General features: G+C 47.7%; 1 protein-coding gene across 1 annotated transcript in view; it reads right to left on the bottom strand.

Annotated features, from left to right (window-relative positions):
• Positions 1 to 26,242, bottom strand: part of LOC106584860 (anoctamin-1) — a 245,226-nt gene that overhangs the window by 116,142 nt on the left and 102,842 nt on the right. Inside the window, exons 4-6 of the mRNA XM_045706374.1 lie at positions 5,427 to 5,525; positions 4,576 to 4,742; positions 4,388 to 4,442 (exon numbers count right to left, since the gene is read on the bottom strand). Coding sequence (XP_045562330.1) covers positions 4,388 to 4,442; positions 4,576 to 4,742; positions 5,427 to 5,525 — 321 coding nt within the window. The remainder of the gene's footprint in view (positions 1 to 4,387; positions 4,443 to 4,575; positions 4,743 to 5,426; positions 5,526 to 26,242) is intronic.

Genomic DNA, 26,242 nt, shown 5'->3' on the forward strand with positions numbered 1-26,242 from the left:
GCGTGTATTTGATCGGCGCGTGTATTTGATCGGCGCGTGTATTTGATCGGAGCGTGTATTTGATCGGAGCGTGTATTTGATCGGAGCGTGTATTTGATCGGCGCGTGTATTTGATCGGCGCGTGTATTTGATCGGCGCGTGTATTTGATCGGAGCGTGTATTTGATCGGAGCGTGTATTTAATCGGAGCGTGTATATGATCGGCGTGTGTGCTAGCATCAACCGTGCGAGCTTCCCTCTTTTGCGTGAGTGAAATGAAATCTGAACAATGGAATGTTTTATAAGTAGTTTTCACATGCAAACTATATATGCTTCCCAAAAATAACATTAGGTGGATGTGGTAGAACGTTTATATTGACTGCAGTTTCTTTTTTTTAATCAGAGTGTCATCAGGTAGCTTGATTTCAGATGTGTCCATGTAAACAGGATTATTAGGGAAATTGTTCATCTAGCAAGCATCTACCCTATCCACAATAATCACATGATTAATCATTATCCTATCCACAATAATCACATGATTAACCATTACCCTATCCACAATAATCACATGATTAACCATTACCCTATCCACAATAATCACATGATTAACCATTACCCTGTCCACAATAATCACATGATTAACCATGACCCTGTCGACAATAATCACATGAAATAACCATTACCCTATCCACAATAATCACATGATTAACCATTACCCTATCCACAATAATCACATGATTAACCATTACCCTATCCACAATAATCACATGATTAACCATTACCCTATCCACAATAATCACATGATTAACCATTACCCTATCCACAATAATCACATGATTAACCATTAACCTGTCCACAATAATCACATGATTAACCATTACCCTATCCACAAAAATCACATGAAATAACCATTACCCTATCCACAATAATCACATGATTAACCATTACCCTATCCACAATAATCACATGAAATAACCATTACCCTATCCACAATAATCACATGATTAACCATTACCCTATCCACAATAATCACATGAAATAACCATTACCCTATCCACAATAATCACATGATTAACCATTACCCTATCCACAATAATCACATGATTAACCATTACCCTGTCCACAATAATCACATGATTAACCATTACCCTATCCACAATAATCACATGATTAACCATGACCCTGTCGACAATAATCACATGAAATAACCATTACCCTATCCACAATAATGACATGATTAACCATTACCCTATCCACAATAATCACATGATTAACCATTACCCTATCCACAATAATCACATGATTAACCATGACCCTATCCACAATAATCACATGATTAACCATGACCCTATCCACAATAATCACATGATTAACCATTACCCTATCCACAATAATCACATGATTAACCATTACCCTATCCACAATAATCACATGATTGACCAATACCCTATCCACAATAATCACATGATTAACCATTACCCTATCCACAATAATCACATGATTAACCATTACCCTATCCACAATAATCACATGATTAACCATGACCCTGTCCACAATAATCACATGATTAACCATTACCCTATCCACAATAATCACATGATTAACCATTACCCTATCCACAATAATCACATGATTAACCATTACCCTATCCAAAATAATCACATGATTAACCATTACCCTATCCACAATAATCACATGATTAACCATTACCCTATCCACAATAATCACATGAAATAACCATTACCCTATCCACAATAATCACATGATTAACCATTACCCTGTCCACAATAATCACATGATTAACCATTACCCTATCCACAATAATCACATGAAATAACCATTACCCTATCCACAATAATCACATGATTAACCATTACCCTGTCCACAATAATCACATGATTAACCATGACCCTATCCACAATAATCACATGATTAACCATTACCCTATCCACAATAATCACATGATTAACCATGACCCTGTCCACAATAATCACATGAAATAACCATTACCCTATCCACAATAATCACATGATTAACCATTACCCTATCCACAATAATCACATGATTAACCATTACCCTATCCACAATAATCACATGATTAACCATGACCCTATCCACAATAATCACATGATTAACCATTACCCTATCCACAATAATCACATGATTAACCATTACCCTATCCACAATAATCACATGATTGACCATTACCCTATCCACAATAATCACATGATTAACCATTACCCTATCCACAATAATCACATGATTAACCATGACCCTGTCCACAATAATCACATGATTAACCATTACCCTATCCACAATAATCACATGATTAACCATTACCCTATCCACAATAATCACATGAATTAACCATTACCCTATCCACAATAATCACATGATTTACCATTACCCTGTCCACAATAATCACATGATTAACCATTACCCTATCCACAATAATCACATGAATTAACCATTACCCTATCCACAATAATCACATGATTAACCATTACCCTGTCCACAATAATCACATGATTAACCATTACCCTATCCACAATAATCACATGATTAACCATTACCCTATCCACAATAATCACATGATTAACCATGACCCTATCCACAATAATCACATGATTAACCATGACCCTATCCACAATAATCACATGATTAACCATTACCCTATCCACAATAATCACATGATTAACCATTACCCTATCCACAATAATCACATGATTAACCATGACCCTATCCACAATAATCACATGATTAACCATTACCCTATCCACAATAATCACATGATTAACCATTACCCTATCCACAATAATCACATGATTAACCATTACCCTATCCACAATAATCACATGATTAACCATTACCCTGTCCACAATAATCACATGATTAACCATTACCCTATCCACAATAATCACATGATTAACCATTACCCTATCCACAATAATCACATGATTAACCATTACCCTATCCAAAATAATCACATGATTAACCATTACCCTATCCACAATAATCACATGATTAACCATTACCCTATCCACAATAATCACATGAAATAACCATTACCCTATCCACAATAATCACATGATTAACCATTACCCTGTCCACAATAATCACATGATTAACCATTACCCTATCCACAATAATCACATGAAATAACCATTACCCTATCCACAATAATCACATGATTAACCATTACCCTGTCCACAATAATCACATGATTAACCATGACCCTATCCACAATAATCACATGATTAACCATTACCCTATCCACAATAATCACATGATTAACCATGACCCTGTCCACAATAATCACATGAATTAACCATTACCCTATCCACAATAATCACATGATTAACCATTACCCTATCCACAATAATCACATGATTAACCATTACCCTATCCACAATAATCACATGATTAACCATGACCCTATCCACAATAATCACATGATTAACCATTACCCTATCCACAATAATCACATGATTAACCATTACCCTATCCACAATAATCACATGATTGACCATTACCCTATCCACAATAATCACATGATTAACCATTACCCTATCCACAATAATCACATGATTAACCATGACCCTGTCCACAATAATCACATGATTAACCATTACCCTATCCACAATAATCACATGATTAACCATTACCCTATCCACAATAATCACATGAAATAACCATTACCCTATCCACAATAATCACATGATTTACCATTACCCTGTCCACAATAATCACATGATTAACCATTACCCTATCCACAATAATCACATGAAATAACCATTACCCTATCCACAATAATCACATGATTAACCATTACCCTGTCCACAATAATCACATGATTAACCATTACCCTATCCACAATAATCACATGATTAACCATTACCCTATCCACAATAATCACATGATTAACCATGACCCTATCCACAATAATCACATGATTAACCATGACCCTATCCACAATAATCACATGATTAACCATTACCCTATCCACAATAATCACATGATTAACCATTACCCTATCCACAATAATCACATGATTAACCATGACCCTATCCACAATAATCACATGATTAACCATTACCCTATCCACAATAATCACATGATTAACCATTACCCTATCCACAATAATCACATGATTAACCATTACCCTATCCACAATAATCACATGATTAACCATTACCCTGTCCACAATAATCACATGATTAACCATTACCCTATCCACAATAATCACATGATTAACCATTACCCTATCCACAATAATCACATGATTAACCATTACCCTACCCATGATAATCACATGAAATAACCATTACCCTATCCACAATAATCACATGATTGTGTGCATGTAACCGTACTCAGTAAGAAAGTGTTATTGAGAGGTGTGTGTGACTCACTATTCTGCTGCGTACGGCGTAGTCAAATAGAATGTCCTGCGACTTGATTTCAAACCTGCAGAGGATGACAGACATGGTTAGAAAGCATGAGTTAATATGTGTGTGTAAGAGTTTGTATGCATGTGCAAGCATGTGTGTGAGCTCATATGTATTTGTATGCATGTGTGTGAGCATGTGTGTGTACTCACAGGTGTAGCTTGTCTCTGGAGAAGGGGTGTGAGAGGGTCTTTGTTCGGTTCTGGTGGGACTGTGTGTTTAGGGTTTCCGGGACATCAGGTCGGAAGGGTTTGATCAGGGTTTGATACAACAATGCTATTTTCCCCGCGATGCCCTGAGGCTGCCGCAACTCATAACTCTGTCCAATCAGAGAACACAACACTCATAACTCTGTCCAATCAGAGAACACAATAGGGTTGGGCGGTATTCAGATGTTCATACCGTTTCCGTACCATACCGAGGTATACAATATTACAAGGTATTACAAGAGGCGCATATTTTTTGGGGGGAAAATCACAAAACAATTTCGGCAACAGCATTCTTGATCCAGGAGGGGATTGTCTCTGCTGTAGAAAGAAGCTTGATCTCGCCATCTAGCCAATTAGCTAGCAAGTTAGCAAAACAAATGCATAGCTGGAGTCCTGAGCTGGATATCATTTATTTGACACAGATAGTTTACTTAACTTAGCATTGGTATTGCTATCATTTTATTATACGGATTGAAATTGAAAATAAGTGATACAATTTTGTATCACATTACATTTTTTTGTCATCTTTGAATATGTTTTAGTTTGATATAAGCAGTGGTATATCACGCACCTCCTGCTTAGGGTAGTCGGTATTTCTAAATGCCCCAGTATACGGTATATCGCCCAATCAGAGAACACAACACCCATAATCCTGTCCAATCAGAGAACACAACACCCATGACTCTGTCCAATCAAAGAACACAACACATGTAACACGGTCACATCAGCTCAATCACAAGATTACTCAAAAAGCTACCAGGTGTGCATGTGTGTTGCTGTGGTAACAGGCATACCTTTTTGACTGGCACTTTGATCTTCTGTAGCTCCGCCTCTCTGCTCAGCGTCGCCCAGGGAACATGCAGCCGGATAAACCCTATACCCTGGGACCTAGACTAACACACACACACACACACACACACACACACACACACACACACACACAAACCAGGGATCTTCAATGATGTATTTAGGTTGCGTGAGAAATAGGTTGAATTTCAACACTCTCAGGCTAGTAACGTAGATCAAGACAAGATGATTACAAAGGATGATCTACAAGTCCTCCCAACCCTTAAATCTTTGATTCTGTACACAACACGTCTTAAAGGGATGTTGAACGGAGTGAAAGCTAAAAACAAAGGAGAAACAATATTAAACTACAGCCAAGGTAAATGGACAAATCCCACTGTAGACCCTGACTTTGACGGGCCGCCCCCAGGTGGTGAAGGTAGGAAACAACATCTACACCTCGCTGATCCTCAACACTGGAGCCCCAAAAGGGTACGTGCTCAGCCCCCTCCTGTACTCACTGTTCACCAATGACTGCGTGGCCACAAACGCCTCCAACTCAATCATCAAGTTTGCAGATAACACAACAGTAGTAGGCATGATCACAACAATGACGAGACAGCCTATAGGGAGGAGGTGAGGGCACTCGGAGTGTGGTGTCAGGAAAACAACCTCACACTCAACGCCAACAAAACAAAGGAGATGATTGTGGACTTCAGGAAACAGCAGAGGGAGTACCCCCCTATCCACATTGATGGGACAGTAGTGGAAAAGGTGGAAAGTTTTAAGATCCTTGGCGTACACACCAACGATAGACTGAAATGGTCCACCCACACAGGCACTGTGGTGAAGAAGGCGCAACAGTGCCTCTTCAACTTCAGGAGGCTGAAGAAATTCGGCTTGTCACCTAAAACCCCCACAAACTTTTACAGCTGCAGTAATTGAGAGCATCCGGTCAGGCTGTATCACCGCCTGGTATGGCAACTGCACCGCCCTCAACCTCAGAGGGTGGTGTGGTCTGCACAACGCATCACCAGGGGCAAACTACCTGCCCTCCAGGACACCTACACCACCCGATGTCACAGGAAGGCCAAAAAGATCATCAAGGACAACAACCACCCGAGCCACTGCCTGTTCACCCCGGTATCATCCAGAAGGCGAGGTCAGTACAGGTGCATCAAAGCTGGGGACCGAGAGACTGAAAAATATCTTCTATCTCCAGGCCGTCAGACTGTTAAACAGCCATCACTAACACAGAGAGGCTGCTGCCTACATACAGACTGTTCAACAGCCATCACTAACACAGAGAGGCTGCTGCCTACATACAGACTTGAAATCATTGGCCACTCTAACAAATGGAGTCACTTTATTAATACCACTTTAATCATGATGTTTACATATCTTGCATTACTCATCCCATATGTATATACTGTATATACTGTGGCTCAGTTGGTAGAGCATGGTGTTTGCAACGCCAGCATGGTGTGTGCAACGCCAGGGTTGTGGGTTCGATTCCCACGGGGGGCCAGTACAAAAACAAATGTATGAAATTTATGCATTCACTACTGTAAGTCGCTCTGGATAAGAGCATCTGATAAATGACTAAAATGTAAAATGTATACCATCTATTGCATCTTGCCTATGTTGCTAACACATTGCTCATCCACATTTTATATGTATATATTCTTATTCCATCCATTTATTTAGATGTGTGTATTAGGTAGTTGTTGTGGAATTGTTCGATTGCTTGACAGACATTAATGCACTGTCAGAACTAGAAGCACAAGCATTTTGCTACACTCGCAATAACATCTGCTAGCAAGATGTACATGACCAATAAAACTTGATATATTTGATTTGATACAACCTAGCTGACTAGTAGCTGACACAACCTAGCTGACTAGTAGCTGACACAACCTAGCTGACGAGTAGCTGACACAACCTAGCTGACGAGTAGCTGACACAACCTAGCTGACGAGTAGCTGACACAACCTAGCTGACGAGTAGCTGACACAACCTAGCTGACTAGTAGCTGACACAACCTAGCTGACGAGTAGCTGACACAACCTGGCTGACTAGTAGCTGACACAACCTAGCTTGTCACGGCTGTTTAAATGATCGGACCAAAATGCAGCGTCTGTTTTGTTCCACATATTTATTAGACTGTGAAACTTAATGCAATACCAAAATAAACTGAAGGACAAAATAACAAACCGTGACGCAAGAGGAACAAACACTACTCACAAAATATAATCACCCACAAAAAACAAGTGGGACAAACATCAACTTAAATATGGCCTCCAATTAGAGACAACAACAACCGGCTGCCTCTAATTGGAGGTCATGCCAAACAACAACCAACCTAGAAATATAAAACTAGAAACTAAACATAGAAATACAAAAATGGACAAACACCTCCTGTCACGCCCTGACCTACCCTACCATAGAAAATAACAACTTACTATGGTCAGGCCGTGACATAGCTGACAAGTAGCTGACGGTGACTGGTAGAAGACACAACCTCGCTGACAAGTAGCTGACACAACCTAGCTGACTAGTAGCTGACACAACCTAGCTGACTAGTAGCTGACACAACCTAGCTGACAAGTAGCTGACACAACCTAGCTGACTAGTAGCTGACACAACCTAGCTGACTAGTAGCTGACACAACCTCGCTGACGAGTAGCTGACGCAACCTAGCTGACGAGTAGCTGACGCAACCTAGCTGACGAGTAGCTGACGCAACCTAGCTGACGAGTAGCTGAAGCAACCAAGCTGACGAGTAGCTGAAGCAACCTAGCTGATGAGTAGCTGAAGCAACCTAGCTGACACAATCTAACAGAGGCAACCTAGCTGACGAGTAGCAGACGCAACCTAGCTGACGAGTAGCTCACACAACCTAGCTGACGAGAAGCTCACGCAACCTCGCTGACGAGTAGCTCACGCAACCTCGCTGACGAGTAGCTGACGCAACCTCGCTGACGAGTAGCTGACGCAACCTCGCTGACGAGTAGCTGACACAACCTCGCTGACGAGTAGCTGACACAACCTCGCTGACGAGTAGCTGACACAACCTCGCTGACTTGTAGCTGACACAACCTAGCTGACGTGTAGCTGACTCAACCTAGCTGACGAGGAGCTGACACAACCTAGCGAACGAGTAGCTGAAGCAACCTTAATGACAAACTTAGCATACGCTGATTAGTAGCTGACACAACCTAGCTGATGAGCAGCTGACGAGTACCTGACGCAAACTAGCTGACGATTAGCTGACGCAACCTAGCTGACTCAACCTAGCAGACTCAACCTAGCTGACGCAACCTAGGTGACGCAACCTTGGTGACGAGTAGCTGACACAACCTAGCTGACGAGTAGCTGACGCAACCTAGCTGACTAGTAGCTGACGAGTAGCTGAAGAATAGCTGACACAGCCTACCTGACGAGTAGCTGAGGCAACCTAGCTGACGAGTTGCTGAAGAAACCTAACTGACGAGTATCTGATGCAACGTAGCTGACGTAACCTAGCTGACGCGTAGCTGATGCAAACTTGCTGATGCAACCAAGCTGACGCAACCTAGCTGACGAGTAGCTGACGCTACCTAGCTGACGCAACCTAGCTGACGAGTAGATGACACAACCTACCTGATGAGTAGCTGACACAACCTAGCTGACAAGTAGCTGACGGTGACAAGAAGCTGACGCTGACTAGTAGCAGACGCAACACAGCTGATGAGTAGCAGACGCCATCAAGCTGACGCAACTACGCTGCCTAGAGGCTGACGCAACCTTGCTAAAGCAACCTAGCTGACTAGCAGCTAACTCAACCTAGCTGACGAGCAGCAGACGCAACCTAGCTGACGAGCAGCAGACGCAACCTAGCTGACAAGAAGCTCACGCAAACTAGCTGACATGTAGCTGATGCAACCTAGCTGACAAGTAGCTGACTCAACCTCGCTGACGAGTAGCCTACACAACCTAGCCGACAAGTCGATGAAGAGTAGTTGACGAGAAGCTGACGCAACCTAGCTGATGAGTAGCTGAAGCAACCTAGCTGACAAACCTAGCTGACTAGTAGCTGACGGTGACTAGTAGCTGACACAACCTAGCTAACTATTAGCTGACCAGAAGCTGACGCAACCTAGCTGACGAGTAGCTGACTCAACCTCGCTGACGAGTAGCTGACTCAACCTCGCTGACGAGTAGCTGACTCAACCTCGCTGACGAGTAGCTGACTCAACCTCGCTGACGAGTAGCTGACCCAACCTCGCTGACGAGTAGCTGACGCAACCTAGCTGACGAGCAGCTGACTCAACCTCGCTGACGAGTAGCTGACACAACCTAGCCGACAAGTCGATGAAGAGTAGTTGACGAGAAGCTGACGCAACCTAGCTGATGAGTAGCTGAAGCAACCTAGCTGACGCAATCTAGCAGAGGCAACCTAGCTGTCGAGTAACTGCTGCAACCTAGCTGACGAGTAGCTGACACAACCTAGCCGACAAGTAGATAAAGAGTAGTTGACGAGAAGCTGACGCAACCTAGCTGACGCAATCTAGCAGAGGCAACCTAGCTGACAAGTAGCTGACACAACCTCGCTGACGAGTAGCTGACACAACCTCACTGACGAGTAGCTGACACAACCTCGCTGACGAGTAGCTGACACAACCTAGCTGACGAGTAGCTGAAGCAACCTAGCTGACGAGTAGCTGAAGCTACCTAGCTGATGAGTAGCTGAAGCAACCTAGCTGATGAGTAGCTGAAGCAACCTAGCTGACACAATCTAGCAGAGGCAACCTAGCTGACGAGTAGCAGACGCAACCTAGCTGACGAGTTGCTCACACAACCTAGCTGACGAGAAGCTCACGCAACCTAGCTGACGAGTAGCTGCCGCAACCTATCTGACGAGTAGTAGCTGACAACCTCGCTGACGAGTAGCTGACACAACCTCGCTGACGAGTAGCTGACACAACCTCGCTGACGAGTAGCTGACACAACCTCGCTGACGAGTAGCTGACACAACCTCGCTGACGAGTAGCTGACACAACCTCGCTGACGAGTAGCTGACACAACCTCGCTGACGAGTAGCTGACACAACCTCGCTGACGAGTAGCTGACACAACCTAGCTGACGAGTAGCTGACGAGAAGCTGACGCAACCTAGCTGACTAGTAGCTGAGACAACCTTGCTGACTAGTAGAAGACACAACCTAGCTGACTAGTAGCTGACACAACCTAGCTGACTAGTAGCTGACACAACCTCGCTGACGAGTAGCTGACACAACCTCGCTGACGAGTAGCTGACACAATCTCGCTGACGAGTAGCTGACACAACCTCGCTGACTTGTAGCTGACACAACCTAGCTGACGTGTAGCTGACTCAACCTAGCTGACGAGGAGCTGACACAACCTAGCTGACGAGTAGCTGACAACCTAGCTGGTCACGGCTGTTTAAATGATCGGACCAAAATGCAGCGTCTGTTTTGTTCCACATATTTATTAGACTGTGAAACTTAATGCAATACCAAAATAAACTGAAGGACAAAACAACAAACCGTGACGCAGGAGGAACAAACACTACTCACAAAATATAATCACCCACAAAAAACAAGTGGGACAAACATCAACTTAAATATGGCCTCCAATTAGAGACAACAACAACCGGCTGCCTCTAATTGGAGGTCATGCCAAACAACAACCAACCTAGAAATATAAAACTAGAAACTAAACATAGAAATACAAAAATGGACAAACACCTCCTGTCACGCCCTGACCTACCCTACCATAGAAAATAACAACTTACTATGGTCAGGCCGTGACATAGCTGACAAGTAGCTGACGGTGACTGGTAGAAGACACAACCTCGCTGACAAGTAGCTGACACAACCTAGCTGACTAGTAGCTGACACAACCTAGCTGACTAGTAGCTGACACAACCTAGCTGACTAGTAGCTGACACAACCTAGCTGACTAGTAGCTGACACAACCTAGCTGACTAGTAGCTGACACAACCTAGCTGACTAGTAGCTGACACAACCTCGCTGACGAGTAGCTGACGCAACCTAGCTGACGAGTAGCTGACGCAACCTAGCTGACGAGTAGCTGAAGCAACCAAGCTGACGAGTAGCTGAAGCAACCTAGCTGATGAGTAGCTGAAGCAACCTAGCTGACACAATCTAACAGAGGCAACCTAGCTGACGAGTAGCAGACGCAACCTAGCTGACGAGTAGCTCACACAACCTAGCTGACGAGAAGCTCACGCAACCTCGCTGACGAGTAGCTCACGCAACCTCGCTGACGAGTAGCTGACACAACCTCGCTGACGAGTAGCTGACACAACCTCGCTGACGAGTAGCTGACACAACCTCGCTGACGAGTAGCTGACACAACCTCGCTGACGAGTAGCTGACACAACCTCGCTGACTTGTAGCTGACACAACCTAGCTGACGTGTAGCTGACTCAACCTAGCTGACGAGGAGCTGACACAACCTAGCGAACGAGTAGCTGAAGCAACCTTAATGACAAACTTAGCATACGCTGATTAGTAGCTGACACAACCTAGCTGATGAGCAGCTGACGAGTACCTGACGCAAACTAGCTGACGATTAGCTGACGCAACCTAGCTGACTCAACCTAGCAGACTCAACCTAGCTGACGCAACCTAGGTGACGCAACCTTGGTGACGACTAGCTGACACAACCTAGCTGACGTGTAGCTGACGTAACCTAGCTGACTAGTAGCTGACGAGTAGCTGAAGAATAGCTGACACAGCCTACCTGACGAGTAGCTGAGGCAACCTAGCTGACGAGTTGCTGAAGAAACCTAACTGACGAGTATCTGATGCAACGTAGCTGACGTAACCTAGCTGACGCGTAGCTGATGCAAACTTGCTGATGCAACCAAGCTGACGCAACCTAGCTGACGAGTAGCTGACGCTACCTAGCTGACGCAACCTAGCTGACGAGTAGATGACACAACCTACCTGATGAGTAGCTGACACAACCTAGCTGACAAGTAGCTGACGGTGACAAGAAGCTGACGCTGACTAGTAGCAGACGCAACACAGCTGATGAGTAGCAGACGCCATCAAGCTGACGCAACTACGCTGCCTAGAGGCTGACGCAACCTTGCTAAAGCAACCTAGCTGACTAGCAGCTAACTCAACCTAGCTGACGAGCAGCAGACGCAACCTAGCTGACGAGCAGCAGACGCAACCTAGCTGACGAGAAGCTCACGCAAACTAGCTGACATGTAGCTGATGCAACCTAGCTGACAAGTAGCTGACTCAACCTCGCTGACGAGTAGCCTACACAACCTAGCCGACAAGTCGATGAAGAGTAGTTGACGAGAAGCTGACGCAACCTAGCTGATGAGTAGCTGAAGCAACCTAGCTGACAAACCTAGCTGACTAGTAGCTGACGGTGACTAGTAGCTGACACAACCTAGCTAACTATTAGCTGACCAGAAGCTGACGCAACCTAGCTGACGAGTAGCTGACTCAACCTCGCTGACGAGTAGCTGACTCAACCTCGCTGACGAGTAGCTGACTCAACCTCGCTGACGAGTAGCTGACTCAACCTCGCTGACGAGTAGCTGACCCAACCTCGCTGACGAGTAGCTGACCCAGCCTCGCTGACGAGTAGCTGACGCAACCTAGCTGACGAGCAGCTGACTCAACCTCGCTGACGAGTAGCTGACACAACCTAGCCGACAAGTCGATGAAGAGTAGTTGACGAGAAGCTGACGCAACCTAGCTGATGAGTAGCTGAAGCAACCTAGCTGACGCAATCTAGCAGAGGCAACCTAGCTGTCGAGTAACTGCTGCAACCTAGCTGACGAGTAGCTGACACAACCTAGCCGACAAGTAGATAAAGAGTAGTTGACGAGAAGCTGACGCAACCTAGCTGACGCAATCTAGCAGAGGCAACCTAGCTGACAAGTAGCTGACACAACCTCGCTGACGAGTAGCTGACACAACCTCGCTGATGAGTAGCTGACACAACCTCACTGACGAGTAGCTGACACAACCTCGCTGATGAGTAGCTGACACAACCTAGCTGACGAGTAGCTGAAGCAACCTAGCTGACGAGTAGCTGAAGCTACCTAGCTGATGAGTAGCTGAAGCAACCTAGCTGATGAGTAGCTGAAGCAACCTAGCTGACACAATCTAGCAGAGGCAACCTAGCTGACGAGTAGCAGACGCAACCTAGCTGACGAGTTGCTCACACAACCTAGCTGACGAGAAGCTCACGCAACCTAGCTGACGAGTAGCTGCCGCAACCTATCTGACGAGTAGTAGCTGACAACCTCGCTGACGAGTAGCTGACACAACCTCGCTGACGAGTAGCTGACACAACCTCGCTGACGAGTAGCTGACACAACCTCGCTGACGAGTAGCTGACACAACCTCGCTGACGAGTAGCTGACACAACCTCGCTGACGAGTAGCTGACACAACCTCGCTGACGAGTAGCTGACACAACCTCGCTGACGAGTAGCTGACACAACCTAGCTGACGAGTAGCTGACGAGAAGCTGACGCAACCTAGCTGACTAGTAGCTGAGACAACCTTGCTGACTAGTAGAAGACACAACCTAGCTGACTAGTAGCTGACACAACCTAGCTGACTAGTAGCTGACAACCTAGCTGGTCACGGCTGTTTAAATGATCGGACCAAAATGCAGCGTCTGTTTTGTTCCACATATTTATTAGACTGTGAAACTTAATGCAATACCAAAATAAACTGAAGGACAAAACAACAAACCGTGACGCAGGAGGAACAAACACTACTCACAAAATATAATCACCCACAAAAAACAAGTGGGACAAACATCAACTTAAATATGGCCTCCAATTAGAGACAACAACAACCGGCTGCCTCTAATTGGAGGTCATGCCAAACAACAACCAACCTAGAAATATAAAACTAGAAACTAAACATAGAAATACAAAAATGGACAAACACCTCCTGTCACGCCCTGACCTACCCTACCATAGAAAATAACAACTTACTATGGTCAGGCCGTGACATAGCTGACAAGTAGCTGACGGTGACTGGTAGAAGACACAACCTCGCTGACAAGTAGCTGACACAACCTAGCTGACTAGTAGCTGACACAACCTAGCTGACTAGTAGCTGACACAACCTAGCTGACTAGTAGCTGACACAACCTAGCTGACTAGTAGCTGAAGCAACCAAGCTGACGAGTAGCTGAAGCAACCTCGCTGACGAGTAGCTGACACAACCTCGCTGACGAGTAGCTGACACAACCTCGCTGACGAGTAGCTGACACAACCTCGCTGACGAGTAGCTGACACAACCTCGCTGACGAGTAGCTGACACAACCTCGCTGACGAGTAGCTGACGCAACCTAGCTGACGAGTAGCTGACGCAACCTAGCTGACGAGTAGCTGAAGCAACCAAGCTGACGAGTAGCTGAAGCAACCTAGCTGACAAGCTGACACAACCTAGCTGACACCGACTAGTAGCTGACGCAACCTAGCTGACGAGTAGCTGACACAACCTAGCTGACAAGTTGCTGACAACCTAGCTGACGAGTAGCTGACACAACCTAGCTGACAAGTTGCTGACAACCTAGCTGACAAGTAGCTGACGCAACCTAGCTGACAAGTAGCTGACGCAACCTAGCTGACAAGTAGCTGACGCAACCTAGCTGACAAGTAGCTGACGCAACCTAGCTGACGCAACCTAGCTGACAAGTTGCTGACACAACCTAGCTGACGAGTAGCTGACACAACCTAGCTGACGCCGACTAGCAGCTGACAAAACCTAGCTGACTAGTAGCTGATGAGAAGCTGACGCAACCTAGCTGACGAGCAGCTGACGCAACCTAGCTGACGCAACCTAGCGGGACAAGTAGTGTATGTACAATCTAGCTGACACAACCGAACTGACGAGAAGCTGACACAACCTAGATGACGAGTAGCTGACACAACCGTAGCTGACGAGTAGCTGACACAACACAGCTGACGAGTAGCTAATGAGAAGCTGACGCAACATAGCTGACGAGAAGCTGACACAACCTAGCTGACAAACCTAGCTGACTAGTAGCTGACGGTGACTAGTAGCTGAAACAGCCTAGCTGACAAGTAGCTGACACAACCTAGCTGACGAGCAGCTGACGGTGACTAGTAGCTGACACAGCCTAGCTGACACAACCTAGCTGACGAGTATCTGACACAACCTAGCTGACGAGTAGCCGACACAACCTCGATGACAACCCTAGCTGATGCTGACTAGTAGCCGACACAACCTAGCCGACAAGTAGATAAAGAGTAGTTGACGAGAAGCTGACGCAACCTAGCTGACGCAATCTAGCAGAGGCAACCTAGCTGACAAGTAGCTGACACAACCTCGCTGACGAGTAGCTGACACAACCTCGCTGACGAGTAGCTGACACAACCTCGCTGACGAGTAGCTGACGCAACCTAGCCGACAAGTCGATGAAGAGTAGTTGACGAGAAGCTGACGCAACCTAGCTGATGAGTAGCTGAAGCAACCTAGCTGACGCAATCTAGCAGAGGCAACCTAGCTGTCGAGTAACTGCTGCAACCTAGCTGACAAGTAGCTGACACAACCTAGCTGACAAGTTGCTGACAACCTAGCTGACGAGTAGCTGACACAACCTAGCTGACAAGTTGCTGACAACCTAGCTGACGAGTAGCTGACACACCCTAGCTGACAAGTTGCTGACAACCTAGCTGACGGAATCTAGCAGAGGCACCTAGCTGTCGAGTAGCTGACGCAACCTAGCTGACGAGTAGCAGACGCAACCTAGCTGACGAGTAGCTCACGCAACCTAGCTGACGAGAAGCTCACGCAACCTAGCTGACGATAAGCTCACGCAACCTAGCTGACGAGTAGCTGATGCAACATAGCTGGCGAGTAGCTGATGCAACCTAGCTGACGAGTAGCTGACTCAACCTCGCTGACGAGTAGCTGACTCAACCTCGCTGACGAGTAGCTGACTCAACCTCGCTGACGAGTAGCTGACTCAACCTCGCTGACGAGTAGCTGACCCAACCTCGCTGACGAGTAGCTGACCCAGCCTCGCTGACGAGTAGCTGACGCAACCTAGCTGACGAGCAGCTGACTCAACCTCGCTGACGAGTAGCTGACACAACCTAGCCGACAAGTCGATGAAGAGTAGTTGACGAGAAGCTGACGCAACCCTAGCTGATGAGTAGCTGAAGCAACCTAGCTGACGCAATCTAGCAGAGGCAACCTAGCTGTCGAGTAACTGCTGCAACCTAGCTGACGAGTAGCTGACACAACCTAGCCGACAAGTAGATAAAGAGTAGTTGACGAGAAGCTGACGCAACCTAGCTGACGCAATCTAGCAGAGGCAACCTAGCTGACAAGTAGCTGACACAACCTCGCTGACGAGTAGCTGACACAACCTCGCTGATGAGTAGCTGACACAACCTCACTGACGAGTAGCTGACACAACCTCGCTGATGAGTAGCTGACACAACCTAGCTGACGAGTAGCTGAAGCAACCTAGCTGACGAGTAGCTGAAGCTACCTAGCTGATGAGTAGCTGAAGCAACCTAGCTGATGAGTAGCTGAAGCAACCTAGCTGACACAATCTAGCAGAGGCAACCTAGCTGACGAGTAGCAGACGCAACCTAGCTGACGAGTTGCTCACACAACCTAGCTGACGAGAAGCTCACGCAACCTAGCTGACGAGTAGCTGCCGCAACCTATCTGACGAGTAGTAGCTGACAACCTCGCTGACGAGTAGCTGACACAACCTCGCTGACGAGTAGCTGACACAACCTCGCTGACGAGTAGCTGACACAACCTCGCTGACGAGTAGCTGACACAACCTCGCTGACGAGTAGCTGACACAACCTCGCTGACGAGTAGCTGACACAACCTCGCTGACGAGTAGCTGACACAACCTCGCTGACGAGTAGCTGACACAACCTAGCTGACGAGTAGCTGACGAGAAGCTGACGCAACCTAGCTGACTAGTAGCTGAGACAACCTTGCTGACTAGTAGAAGACACAACCTAGCTGACTAGTAGCTGACACAACCTAGCTGACTAGTAGCTGACAACCTAGCTGGTCACGGCTGTTTAAATGATCGGACCAAAATGCAGCGTCTGTTTTGTTCCACATATTTATTAGACTGTGAAACTTAATGCAATACCAAAATAAACTGAAGGACAAAACAACAAACCGTGACGCCAGGAGGAACAAACACTACTCACAAAATATAATCACTCACAAAAAACAAGTGGGACAAACATCAACTTAAATATGGCCTCCAATTAGAGACAACAACAACCGGCTGCCTCTAATTGGAGGTCATGCCAAACAACAACCAACCTAGAAATATAAAACTAGAAACTAAACATAGAAATACAAAAATGGACAAACACCTCCTGTCACGCCCTGACCTACCCTACCATAGAAAATAACAACTTACTATGGTCAGGCCGTGACATAGCTGACAAGTAGCTGACGGTGACTGGTAGAAGACACAACCTCGCTGACAAGTAGCTGACACAACCTAGCTGACTAGTAGCTGACACAACCTAGCTGACTAGTAGCTGACACAACCTAGCTGACTAGTAGCTGACACAACCTAGCTGACTAGTAGCTGAGACAACCTAGCTGACTAGTAGCTGACACAACCTAGCTGACAAGCTGACACAACCTAGCTGACACCGACTAGTAGCTGACGCAACCTAGCTGACGAGTAGCTGACACAACCTAGCTGACAAGTTGCTGACAACCTAGCTGACGAGTAGCTGACACAACCTAGCTGACAAGTTGCTGACAACCTAGCTGACGAGTAGCTGACGCAACCTAGCTGACAAGTAGCTGACGCAACCTAGCTGACAAGTAGCTGACGCAACCTAGCTGACAAGTAGCTGACGCAACCTAGCTGACGCAACCTAGCTGACAAGTTGCTGACACAACCTAGCTGACGAGTAGCTGACACAACCTAGCTGACGCCGACTAGCAGCTGACAAAACCTAGCTGACTAGTAGCTGATGAGAAGCTGACGCAACCTAGCTGACGAGCAGCTGACGCAACCTAGCTGACGCAACCTAGCGGGACAAGTAGTGTATGTACAATCTAGCTGACACAACCGAACTGACGAGAAGCTGACACAACCTAGATGACGAGTAGCTGACACAACCGTAGCTGACGAGTAGCTGACACAACACAGCTGACGAGTAGCTAATGAGAAGCTGATGCAACATAGCTGACGAGAAGCTGACACAACCTAGCTGACAAACCTAGCTGACTAGTAGCTGACGGTGACTAGTAGCTGACACAGCCTAGCTGACAAGTAGCTGACACAACCTAGCTGACGAGCAGCTGACGGTGACTAGTAGCTGACACAGCCTAGCTGACACAACCTAGCTGACGAGTATCTGACACAACCTAGCTGACGAGTAGCCGACACAACCTCGCTGACAACCCTAGCTGATGCTGACTAGTAGCCGACACAACCTAGCCGACAAGTAGATAAAGAGTAGTTGACGAGAAGCTGACGCAACCTAGCTGACGCAATCTAGCAGAGGCAACCTAGCTGACAAGTAGCTGACACAACCTCGCTGACGAGTAGCTGACACAACCTCGCTGACGAGTAGCTGACACAACCTCGCTGACGAGTAGCTGACACAACCTCGCTGACGAGTAGCTGACGCAACCTAGCTGACGAGTAGCTGACGCAACCTAGCTGACGAGTAGCTGAAGCAACCAAGCTGACGAGTAGCTGAAGCAACCTAGCTGACAAGCTGACACAACCTAGCTGACACCGACTAGTAGCTGACGCAACCTAGCTGACGAGTAGCTGACACAACCTAGCTGACAAGTTGCTGACAACCTAGCTGACGAGTAGCTGACACAACCTAGCTGACAAGTTGCTGACAACCTAGCTGACAAGTAGCTGACGCAACCTAGCTGACAAGTAGCTGACGCAACCTAGCTGACAAGTAGCTGACGCAACCTAGCTGACAAGTAGCTGACGCAACCCTAGCTGACGCAACCTAGCTGACAAGTTGCTGACACAACCTAGCTGACGAGTAGCTGACACAACCTAGCTGACGCCGACTAGCAGCTGACAAAACCTAGCTGACTAGTAGCTGATGAGAAGCTGACGCAACCTAGCTGACGAGCAGCTGACGCAACCTAGCTGACGCAACCTAGCGGGACAAGTAGTGTATGTACAATCTAGCTGACACAACCGAACTGACGAGAAGCTGACACAACCTAGATGACGAGTAGCTGACACAACCGTAGCTGACGAGTAGCTGACACAACACAGCTGACGAGTAGCTAATGAGAAGCTGACGCAACATAGCTGACGAGAAGCTGACACAACCTAGCTGACAAACCTAGCTGACTAGTAGCTGACGGTGACTAGTAGCTGAAACAGCCTAGCTGACAAGTAGCTGACACAACCTAGCTGACGAGCAGCTGACGGTGACTAGTAGCTGACACAGCCTAGCTGACACAACCTAGCTGACGAGTATCTGACACAACCTAGCTGACGAAGTAGCCGACACAACCTCGATGACAACCCTAGCTGATGCTGACTAGTAGCCGACACAACCTAGCCGACAAGTAGATAAAGAGTAGTTGACGAGAAGCTGACGCAACCTAGCTGACGCAATCTAGCAGAGGCAACCTAGCTGACAAGTAGCTGACACAACCTCGCTGACGAGTAGCTGACACAACCTCGCTGACGAGTAGCTGACACAACCTCGCTGACGAGTAGCTGACGCAACCTAGCCGACAAGTCGATGAAGAGTAGTTGACGAGAAGCTGACGCAACCTAGCTGATGAGTAGCTGAAGCAACCTAGCTGACGCAATCTAGCAGAGGCAACCTAGCTGTCGAGTAACTGCTGCAACCTAGCTGACAAGTAGCTGACACAACCTAGCTGACAAGTTGCTGACAACCTAGCTGACGAGTAGCTGACACAACCTAGCTGACAAGTTGCTGACAACCTAGCTGACGAGTAGCTGACACACCCTAGCTGACAAGTTGCTGACAACCTAGCTGACGGAATCTAGCAGAGGCACCTAGCTGTCGAGTAGCTGACGCAACCTAGCTGACGAGTAGCAGACGCAACCTAGCTGACGAGTAGCTCACGCAACCTAGCTGACGAGAAGCTCACGCAACCTAGCTGACGATAAGCTCACGCAACCTAGCTGACGAGTAGCTGATGCAACATAGCTGGCGAGTAGCTGATGCAACCTAGCTGACGAGTAGCTGACGCAACCTAGCTGACGAGAAGCTGACGCAACCTAGCTGACGAGTAGCTGACACAACCTAGCTGACAAACCTAGCTGACTAGTAGCTGACGGTGGCTAGTAGCTGACACAACCTAGCTAACTATTAGCTGACCAGAAGCAGACGCAACCTTGCTGACGAGTAGCTGACTCAACCTCGCTGACGAGTAGCTGACTCAACCTCGCTGACGAGTAGCTGACTCAACCTCGCTGACGAGTAGCTGACTCAACCTCGCTGACGAGTAGCTGACTCAACCTCGCTGACGAGTAGCTGACTCAACCTCGCTGACGAGTAGCTGACTCAACCTCGCTGACGAGGAGCTGACTCAACCTAGCTGACAAGCAGCTGACACAACCTAGCTGACGAGTAGCTGACACAACCTAGCTGACAAACCTAGCTGACTAGTAGCTGACGGTGACTAGTAGCTGACACAACCTAGCTAACTATTAGCTGACCAGAAGCTGATGCAACCTAGCTGACAAGTAGCTGACTCAACCTCGCTGACGAGTAGCTCCCACAACCTATCTGACGAGTAGTAGCTGACACAACCTCGCTGACGAGTAGCTGACACAACCTCGCTGACGAGTTGCTGACACAACCTTGCTGACGAGTAGCTGACACAGCCTCGCTGACTAGTAGCTGATGATTAGCTGGCACAGCCGAGCTGACGTAACCTAGCTGACGAGTATCTGATGCAATGTAGCTGACGTAACCTAGCTGACGAGTAGCTGACACAACACAGCTGACGAGTAGCTAATGAGAAGCTGACGCAACATAGCTGACGAGAAGCTGACACAACCTAGCTGACAAACCTAGCTGACTAGTAGCTGACGGTGACTAGTAGCTGAAACAGCCTAGCTGACAAGTAGCTGACACAACCTAGCTGACGAGCAGCTGACGGTGACTAGTAGCTGACACAGCCTAGCTGACACAACCTAGCTGACGAGTATCTGACACAACCTAGCTGACGAGTAGCCGACACAACCTCGCTGACGAGTAGCTGACTCAACCTCGCTGACGAGTAGCTGACTCAACCTCGCTGACGAGTAGCTGACTCAACCTCGCTGACGAGTAGCTGACTCAACCTCGCTGACGAGTAGCTGACTCAACCTCGCTGACGAGTAGCTGACTCAACCTCGCTGACGAGGAGCTGACTCAACCTAGCTGACGAGCAGCTGACACAACCTAGCTGACGAGTAGCTGACACAACATAGCTGACAAACCTAGCTGACTAGTAGCTGACGGTGACTAGTAGCTGACACAACCTAGCTAACTATTAGCTGACCAGAAGCTGATGCAACCTAGCTGACAAGTAGCTGACTCAACCTCGCTGACGAGTAGCTCCCACAACCTATCTGACGAGTAGTAGCTGACACAACCTCGCTGACGAGTAGCTGACACAACCTCGCTGACGAGTAGCTGACACAACCTTGCTGACGAGTAGCTGACACAGCCTCGCTGACTAGTAGCTGATGATTAGCTGGCACAGCCGAGCTGACGCAACCTAGCTGACGAGTATCTGATGCAATGTAGCTGACGTAACCTAGCTGACGAGTAGCTGACACAACACAGCTGACGAGTAGCTAATGAGAAGCTGACGCAACATAGCTGACGAGAAGCTGACACAACCTAGCTGACAAACCTAGCTGACTAGTAGCTGACGGTGACTAGTAGCTGACACAGCCTAGCTGACAAGTAGCTGACACAACCTAGCTGACGAGCAGCTGACGGTGACTAGTAGCTGACACAGCCTAGCTGACACAACCTAGCTGACGAGTATCTGACACAACCTAGCTGACGAGTAGCCGACACAACCTCGATGACAACCCTAGCTGATGCTGACTAGTAGCCGACACAACCTAGCCGACAAGTAGATAAAGAGTAGTTGACGAGAAGCTGACGCAACCTAGCTGACGCAATCTAGCAGAGGCAACCTAGCTGACAAGTAGCTGACACAACCTCGCTGACGAGTAGCTGACACAACCTCGCTGACGAGTAGCTGACACAACCTCGCTGACGAGTAGCTGACGCAACCTAGAAGACAAGTCGATGAAGAGTAGTTGACGAGAAGCTGACGCAACCTAGCTGATGAGTAGCTGACGCAACCTAGCTGACGAGTAGCTGACACAACCTAGCTGACAAACCTAGCTGACTAGTAGCTGACGGTGGCTAGTAGCTGACACAACCTAGCTAACTATTAGCTGACCAGAAGCTGACGCAACCTCGCTGACGAGTAGCTGACTCAACCTCGCTGACGAGTAGCTGACTCAACCTCGCTGACGAGTAGCTGACTCAACCTCGCTGACGAGGAGCTGACTCAACCTCGCTGACGAGGAGCTGACTCAACCTAGCTGACGAGCAGCTGACACAACCTAGCTGACGAGTAGCTGACACAACCTAGCTGACAAACCTAGCTGACTAGTAGCTGACGGTGACTAGTAGCTGACACAACCTAGCTAACTATTAGCTGACCAGAAGCTGATGCAACCTAGCTGACAAGTAGCTGACTCAACCTCGCTGACGAGTAGCTCCCACAACCTATCTGACGAGTAGTAGCTGACACAACCTCGCTGACGAGTAGCTGACACAACCTCGCTGACGAGTAGCTGACACAACCTTGCTGACGAGTAGCTGACACAGCCTCGCTGACTAGTAGCTGATGATTAGCTGGCACAGCCGAGCTGACGCAACCTAGCTGACGAGTATCTGATGCAATGTAGCTGACGTAACCTAGCTGACGAGTAGCTGATACAAACTTACTGATGCAACCTAGCTGACGCAACCTAGCTGACCCAACCTAGCTGACGAGTAGCAGACGCAACCTAGCTGACGAGTAGCTCACACAACCTAGCTGACGAGAAGCTCACGCAACCTAGCTGACGAGAAGCTCACGCAACCTAGCTGACAAGTAGCTGATGCAACCTAGCTGACATTTAACTGACGCAACCTAGCTGATAAGTAGCTGACGCAACCTAGCTGACGAGCAGCTGACACAACCTAGCTGACGAGTAGCTGACACAACCTAGCTGACAAACCTAGCTGACTAGTAGCTGACGGTGACTAGTAGCTGACACAACCTAGCTAACTATTAGCTGACCAGAAGCTGACGCAACCTAGCTGACAAGTAGCTGACTCAACCTCGCTGACGAGTAGCTGACTCAACCTAGCTGACGAGTAGCTGACTCAACCTAGCTGACGAGTAGCTGACTCAACCTCGCTGACGAGTAGCTGACTCAACCTTGCTGACGAGTAGCTGACTCAACCTCGCTGACGAGTAGCTGACTCAACCTAGCTGACAAGTAGCTGACTCAACCTCGCTGACGAGTAGCTGACGCAACCTAGCTGACGAGCAGCTGACACAACCTAGCTGACGAGTAGCTGACACAACATAGCTGACAAACCTAGCTGACTAGTAGCTGACGGTGACTAGTAGCTGACACAACCTAGCTAACTATTAGCTGACCAGAAGCTGATGCAACCTAGCTGACAAGTAGCTGACTCAACCTCGCTGACGAGTAGCTCCCACAACCTATCTGACGAGTAGTAGCTGACACAACCTCGCTGACGAGTAGCTGACACAACCTCGCTGACGAGTAGCTGACACAACCTTGCTGACGAGTAGCTGACACAGCCTCGCTGACTAGTAGCTGATGATTAGCTGGCACAGCCGAGCTGACGCAACCTAGCTGACGAGTATCTGATGCAATGTAGCTGACGTAACCTAGCTGACGAGTAGCTGACACAACACAGCTGACGAGTAGCTAATGAGAAGCTGACGCAACATAGCTGACGAGAAGCTGACACAACCTAGCTGACAAACCTAGCTGACTAGTAGCTGACGGTGACTAGTAGCTGACACAGCCTAGCTGACAAGTAGCTGACACAACCTAGCTGACGAGCAGCTGACGGTGACTAGTAGCTGACACAGCCTAGCTGACACAACCTAGCTGACGAGTATCTGACACAACCTAGCTGACGAGTAGCCGACACAACCTCGATGACAACCCTAGCTGATGCTGACTAGTAGCCGACACAACCTAGCCGACAAGTAGATAAAGAGTAGTTGACGAGAAGCTGACGCAACCTAGCTGACGCAATCTAGCAGAGGCAACCTAGCTGACAAGTAGCTGACACAACCTCGCTGACGAGTAGCTGACACAACCTCGCTGACGAGTAGCTGACACAACCTCGCTGACGAGTAGCTGACGCAACCTAGAAGACAAGTCGATGAAGAGTAGTTGACGAGAAGCTGACGCAACCTAGCTGATGAGTAGCTGACGCAACCTAGCTGACGAGTAGCTGACACAACCTAGCTGACAAACCTAGCTGACTAGTAGCTGACGGTGGCTAGTAGCTGACACAACCTAGCTAACTATTAGCTGACCAGAAGCTGACGCAACCTCGCTGACGAGTAGCTGACTCAACCTCGCTGACGAGTAGCTGACTCAACCTCGCTGACGAGTAGCTGACTCAACCTCGCTGACGAGTAGCTGACTCAACCTCGCTGACGAGTAGCTGACTCAACCTCGCTGACGAGTAGCTGACTCAACCTCGCTGACGAGGAGCTGACTCAACCTCGCTGACGAGGAGCTGACTCAACCTAGCTGACGAGCAGCTGACACAACCTAGCTGACGAGTAGCTGACACAACCTAGCTGACAAACCTAGCTGACTAGTAGCTGACGGTGACTAGTAGCTGACACAACCTAGCTAACTATTAGCTGACCAGAAGCTGATGCAACCTAGCTGACAAGTAGCTGACTCAACCTCGCTGACGAGTAGCTCCCACAACCTATCTGACGAGTAGTAGCTGACACAACCTCGCTGACGAGTAGCTGACACAACCTCGCTGACGAGTAGCTGACACAACCTTGCTGACGAGTAGCTGACACAGCCTCGCTGACTAGTAGCTGATGATTAGCTGGCACAGCCGAGCTGACGCAACCTAGCTGACGAGTATCTGATGCAATGTAGCTGACGTAACCTAGCTGACGAGTAGCTGATACAAACTTACTGATGCAACCTAGCTGACGCAACCTAGCTGACCCAACCTAGCTGACGAGTAGCAGACGCAACCTAGCTGACGAGTAGCTCACACAACCTAGCTGACGAGAAGCTCACGCAACCTAGCTGACGAGAAGCTCACGCAACCTAGCTGACAAGTAGCTGATGCAACCTAGCTGACATTTAACTGACGCAACCTAGCTGATAAGTAGCTGACGCAACCTAGCTGACGAGCAGCTGACACAACCTAGCTGACGAAGTAGCTGACACAACCTAGCTGACAAACCTAGCTGACTAGTAGCTGACGGTGACTAGTAGCTGACACAACCTAGCTAACTATTAGCTGACCAGAAGCTGACGCAACCTAGCTGACAAGTAGCTGACTCAACCTCGCTGACGAGTAGCTGACTCAACCTAGCTGACGAGTAGCTGACTCAACCTAGCTGACGAGTAGCTGACTCAACCTCGCTGACGAGTAGCTGACTCAACCTTGCTGACGAGTAGCTGACTCAACCTCGCTGACGAGTAGCTGACTCAACCTAGCTGACA

Source organism: Salmo salar, chromosome ssa23, assembly GCF_905237065.1.
Source record: "Salmo salar chromosome ssa23, Ssal_v3.1, whole genome shotgun sequence".
Taxonomy (NCBI): Eukaryota; Metazoa; Chordata; class Actinopteri; order Salmoniformes; family Salmonidae; genus Salmo; species Salmo salar.